Consider the following 4,990-nt stretch of genomic DNA (forward strand, 5'->3'; position numbering starts at 1 on the left):
CCGTCATTGTTGTTTGGCGGGTCCGGGCTGGGGATTCGAACCCGCCACCTTAGGTGTACGTGGCTGGCGCCTTAGCCGGTTGAGCTATAGGCACTGAGCCTGAACTTTATTATTAAGGGAGATTATATAATTTATAATAAAGGGACATTCCCCATCCTACGGGAATCTCTGGGCTTCTTACTTAGCCTGATGGATATGTCCTAGTCTTCCCTGTCTTTGCCATTTCTGCACTGGGCTTTGTCAGTTTGGCCTGACGTTGTATCAGTTGGTCTGATCATGTCATTGGGGTCACAGATGAACAGGTTTGAGGAATGAAGAGGTTTGACACAAAGTCTGTGTCTGGGGACTGAGGAACTCTGGGAGGAGCCCTCCTGAGCTAACCTGGGATCTATATTATCACAAAGCAGGAAAAGGTAGTTAGAAGTCACTTATCAGACATCAGCACTAAAAAGGTGGAACCTGGAAAGTTGCCGAACCTAGAACCTAGCATGTCCCCGATTTGTTTTGCAAAATCTCAGAACTTAAACAAGACTTCTGCCTCTAGTGTCAAGAGACCTTTGGAAGCCAGAGAATCTTTACCATAACCACTCGGCCTGGTACTGCCACACCTCATATATACCTTCTCCCTCGGAGGCCAGTTCTCTAATCTCCTCCAGATACACCACTCACTTGCTATTCTCATGATTCTCCAGGTCTCTTAATCAGGAAGTGAGTCAAAGATCAGGGCTCAGTTTCCCCGGCACCCCAGGCTCCACCAGTTGACTGGTCAGGGTAGCTAAGGCACTGTGAGAACAATTGTGCCTGACAGCCACATTCAGGCCAGTGCCCAGGACTTGGCAGTGAGCTGGGTGACAACCCTGAGCCTCCCTGGGAGCAGACTCCAGATGAGACAGTACTGGTCCAGAAAACTGAGAGCAGGATCTATAAGTGTGTGTGTGTGTGTGTATGTCCTGAGTGTAAGTCAGTGCTCATGTGAGTATTATCAGAGTGTGTGTGGTTTGTTTGTTTTTCTTGCAGTTTTTGGTCAGGGCTGAGTTTGAACCCGCCACTTCTGGCATATGGGGCTGGTACCCTACTCCTTTGAGTCACAGGCACCGCCCCGTGTGTGGTTTTCAGGGTATGAAAATTCTGTGGTCCCCAACTCCTGGGCCATAGGCCAGTTCCTAAAAGGCCACACAGCAGGAGGTGAGCAGCAGTGAGCCTATGAAGCTTCATCTGTGTTTACAGCGCTCCCCATCACTCGCATCACAGCCTAAGCTCTGCCCCTGGTCAGAGCAGCAGTGGCATTAGATTCTCACAAGAGCATAAGCCCTACTGTAAACCGTACATGTGAGAGACCTGGGTTGCCCACCCCTCATGAGATTCTAATACCTGACGCCTTGAGGTGGAGATGGGGCAGTGATGTGGCCCTGGGACCATCTAGGTGCAGGAAAACAAGATTGGGGTTCCCAGTGATTCTGCATTATAGTGAGTTTTAATTATTTCATTATATACTACAATGCAATTACAATAGAAATAAAGTGTACAATAAATGTAAGAACTTGAATCACTGGGAAAACATCCCACAACTCTGGGTCTGTGGGAAAATTGTCTTCCATGAAACTAGTCACTAGTACCAAGAGGGCTGGGAACCACTGTATGAATGGATATGTGTGGGTGTGTGAGCATGTGGGCGTCTGGCCATGGACCAGAGGTGTGTGTGATCAGATGTGTCTGAGTGTCTGTGCATGTACTGTGTGCAGCATGAAGTGAAGTGACTTGTCCCTTGGTTCCTTTGATCATCAGAACCTCTGTAAACCCCAAGGCAACTAGGGATGACAGACAAGCATGGCAGACGTCACTCAGGAGCAGACAGGTGAAGTGAGGTAAGGACAAGCAAAAGTTCTGGGGAGAGATCAGGACCACATTAGTGGGAGAGCTGGGTGCCAGGGTCAGGTCAGACAGGGCTCTCCCAAGAGCCTATATAGGGCTGGGAGTCAGAGGTATGAAGAGGGGCCCCTAATTCTCCTGCCAGGCCTCTTCCATCTCCTGGGTAAGTGCCTGGAAAGGGAAGCAGGGACAAGGACCTCTGGACCCATCCCTGCACCTGCCCTGCCTGGCCCTACCCTGGCTCTGTACCCTCTGGCAGCACAGTCAACACAACATGTTGCCTCACAGCAGGGGCCAAAGGCCAGAGTCAGCTCTCTTCATAAAGGAAGAGCACAGACTGGGCTGGCACTCAGAGTGTGCCAGGAGGGTCCTACCCAGGTCTAGGTGCCTGGTGGGGTGGCAGCCAGGTTGTTACCACAGGAGCCCAGTGGACAGGCAGACATGGGGCTGCTGACAGGGGATGTGCTGACAACTCTGGCCTTGGCCATGACCGTCTTCCTGCTCCTGGTGGACCTGATGCACCGGCGCCCACGCTGGGCTGCACGCTACCCACCAGGCCCCATGCCACTGCCGGGACTGGGCAACCTGCTACAGGTGGACTTCCAGGACATTCCTTACTGCTTCAGCAAGGTGAGGGAGGTGGTGGTGGAAGGTGGCAGGGGCCTGGGTCCTCCTAGCAGGAGACATGGGTGGTGAGCAAAGCCACCATCTGGGCAAGCACCCCCAGAAGAGGAAGCAGGTTGAAGTGGCTCCCTGAAGGACAGCATGGCCTTAGGGACAGTTTGAAATTTCCAAAGGCAAAAAAGCCTGGAGGTGAGGTGCGACTGGGCACTGGGTCTGCAAGCCTGTTGGACAATGCAGAAGTTATGGAAGGCCCAAGTCCCTTCTGATTACTCCAGAAGGAAAGGTCTGGGGAATGAGAGGAGGGTGAGGTTCACAAGGACCACTGAAATGAGGAAACTGAGGTTGAGAGAGGGCCGGTTCAAATGTCTTCTTGCTGTCAGTCCTTGGGTCTGGCTACTCACCTCGGTGACCCTCAGTCTCCTCCTCTGTGAAATGGGATTGCTGCCTGGGACGTGCTATCAATTCCAGTGACTTTTGCAACGTTATACATAGCTGGGTTGTTGGATACAAACTGAGTCCCTCAGCCATAGAGAATGGCCAGAGATGGGCCGTAGGCGGGGGGGGGGGGGGGGTGGGGGGGGGGGGCGGTCCAGAGGTCCTTGTCCCTGCTTTCCTTTCCAGGCACTTACCCTTCAGGCTGTTTCAGTGGTATTTCTACGGGCAGCCTCAGGGTCAGGGAAAGCTTGTGCAGGGAGCCTAGAAAGGGCAGCCTGGGGATCCCAATCTTGACAGTTGCCCTGATCCTCCCCCGCTGCAGCTGCAGCGCCGCTTCGGGGACGTGTACAGCCTGCAGCTGGGCTGGACACCGGTGGTCGTGCTCAACGGGCTGGTGGCCGTACGCGAGGCGCTGGTGAAGCACAACGAAGACACCGCGGATCGTCCGCCTACGCGCATCCTTGAGTACCTGGGCTTTGGACCTCACTCCGAAGGCAAGTGACAGCGGGGACAGATGGTGTCACGGCAGGTCCTGGAGACCTGACTGGACCCAGTGCGCGGCTGAAACGGGCCCTGAGGCCCAGAGGAAGGACAGGGAATGGGCTGGGGGTAGAGAGGAGGAGACCACGTGGGCGGGAAGGGGCGCAGCTCAGAAGGCCGCTGGCGGAGCCGCCCCGCGTAGTCCCTGAGTAGACAGGTAGTTAGGGTGGCAGAGGAGGGTGGGGCCAACGCCCAAGCAGAGGACAGACAGCAAGCGGCTAAAGTGCGAAACCCAAGAGCCGCACCAGGGTTGGATGGAGGAGAGGCTTCGAGTGGGCGGGGCAAGTATCCCTGGCCACGCCCACACGGCCGTCCCCTCCCAGGGATTTTCCAGGCGCGTTACGGCCCAGCGTGGCGCGAGCAGCGGCGCTTCTCCTTGTCCACTCTGCGCCTCTTCGGTCTGGGCAAGAAGTCTCTGGAGCAGTGGGTGACCGAGGAGGCCTCCTGCCTCTGTGCCGCCTTCGCTGACCACGCCGGTGGGTGGTGGGTGCAGAGGCAGGGAGAGGACCCGGGTGGTGGGTCTGGGTCGAAGGACCCCCCCCCCCGACCTGCATCCCGCCCCAGGACGCCCCTTTGGCCCCACCGAATCCCTGAACAAAGCGGTGACCAACGTGATCGCCTCGCTCACCTATGGGCGCCGCTTCGAATACGACGACCCGCGCTTCCTCCGGCTGTTGACCTTGATGGATGAGATTCTACCCGAGCAATCAGGCTTCCTGATCCAGGTGTGGGGAGATGGAGGCCACAGGTCTGTGCAGGGAGAGTTCCCGGCAGGTGCCTGGGCCTGCAGCTGGGCCTCTGTGAAGGAAGGTTTGCGCGCAGGACGATGAGAAAAGGGGATTGCTGGAGAGGCCACCCCAAGAGGAGAGGCACAGAGGCAGCGGGAAATCTCAGACAGCACTGTGGGAAAGGTGGGCCCAGGGTCACTGGAATATTCGAGCCAAGAAACCCAGGATATTCAATTGTGGGTTTATCCTTGTGTCAGCCCAGGGCCAGGAGAGAGTGTGGGACTTCCACTCTGGGAGGGGCCTGGTCAATGGTGGGGTCATGCAGGCCTTGTGTCCACCCTGGGGGAGGCTAGGATCTGAGACTGGTACAGGTGAATGCTGATCATGTGGGAGACCCAGACCTCCTTCTGTGACTGGCACAGGTGCTGAATTTTATCCCTGTCCTCCTGCGCATCCCGGGGTTGGTTCACAAGGTCATCCCTAAGCAGAGAGAATTCATGGCCCTGTTGGATGAGCTGGTGACTGAGCACAGGATGACCTGGGACCCAGCCCAGTCACCTCGAGACCTGACAGATGCCTTCCTGGCCGAGGTGGAGAAGGTGAGGAGCACTGTCAGGGACCGGGCCAAAACAGTGGCTTGATGGTCCCCTGACAAGTTGGTCCAGGACAGGTAGGGCAGGGCCAGTTCACCATCCCTGAGCTGGCCCATGGGTGACAGGTGCAAAATGGAGGGTCATTTGGGGCTTCCTCTTCTATCCCCCACCCTCTTTGCCTGGTCAGGCCAAGGGGAACCC

General features: G+C 56.2%; 2 protein-coding genes across 2 annotated transcripts in view; both read left to right on the forward strand.

Moving 5' to 3' along the window:
* LOC105886367 (cytochrome P450 2D6-like) overlaps nucleotides 1-4,990 on the forward strand; it is an 18,089-nt gene that overhangs the window by 11,656 nt on the left and 1,443 nt on the right. The window lies entirely within an intron of this gene.
* Nucleotides 2,172-4,990, forward strand: part of LOC100946358 (cytochrome P450 2D17-like) — a 4,262-nt gene continuing 1,443 nt past the window's right edge. The window contains 5 exon segments of the mRNA XM_012801120.2: nucleotides 2,172-2,499; nucleotides 3,251-3,422; nucleotides 3,792-3,944; nucleotides 4,033-4,193; nucleotides 4,619-4,905. Of these exon segments, the coding sequence (XP_012656574.1) occupies nucleotides 2,311-2,499; nucleotides 3,251-3,422; nucleotides 3,792-3,944; nucleotides 4,033-4,193; nucleotides 4,619-4,905 (962 nt within the window). The 5' untranslated portion in view covers nucleotides 2,172-2,310.

Source organism: Otolemur garnettii, unplaced genomic scaffold, assembly GCF_000181295.1.
Source record: "Otolemur garnettii isolate 467f Iridium unplaced genomic scaffold, OtoGar3 scaffold00007, whole genome shotgun sequence".
NCBI classification, from domain to species: Eukaryota; Metazoa; Chordata; class Mammalia; order Primates; family Galagidae; genus Otolemur; species Otolemur garnettii.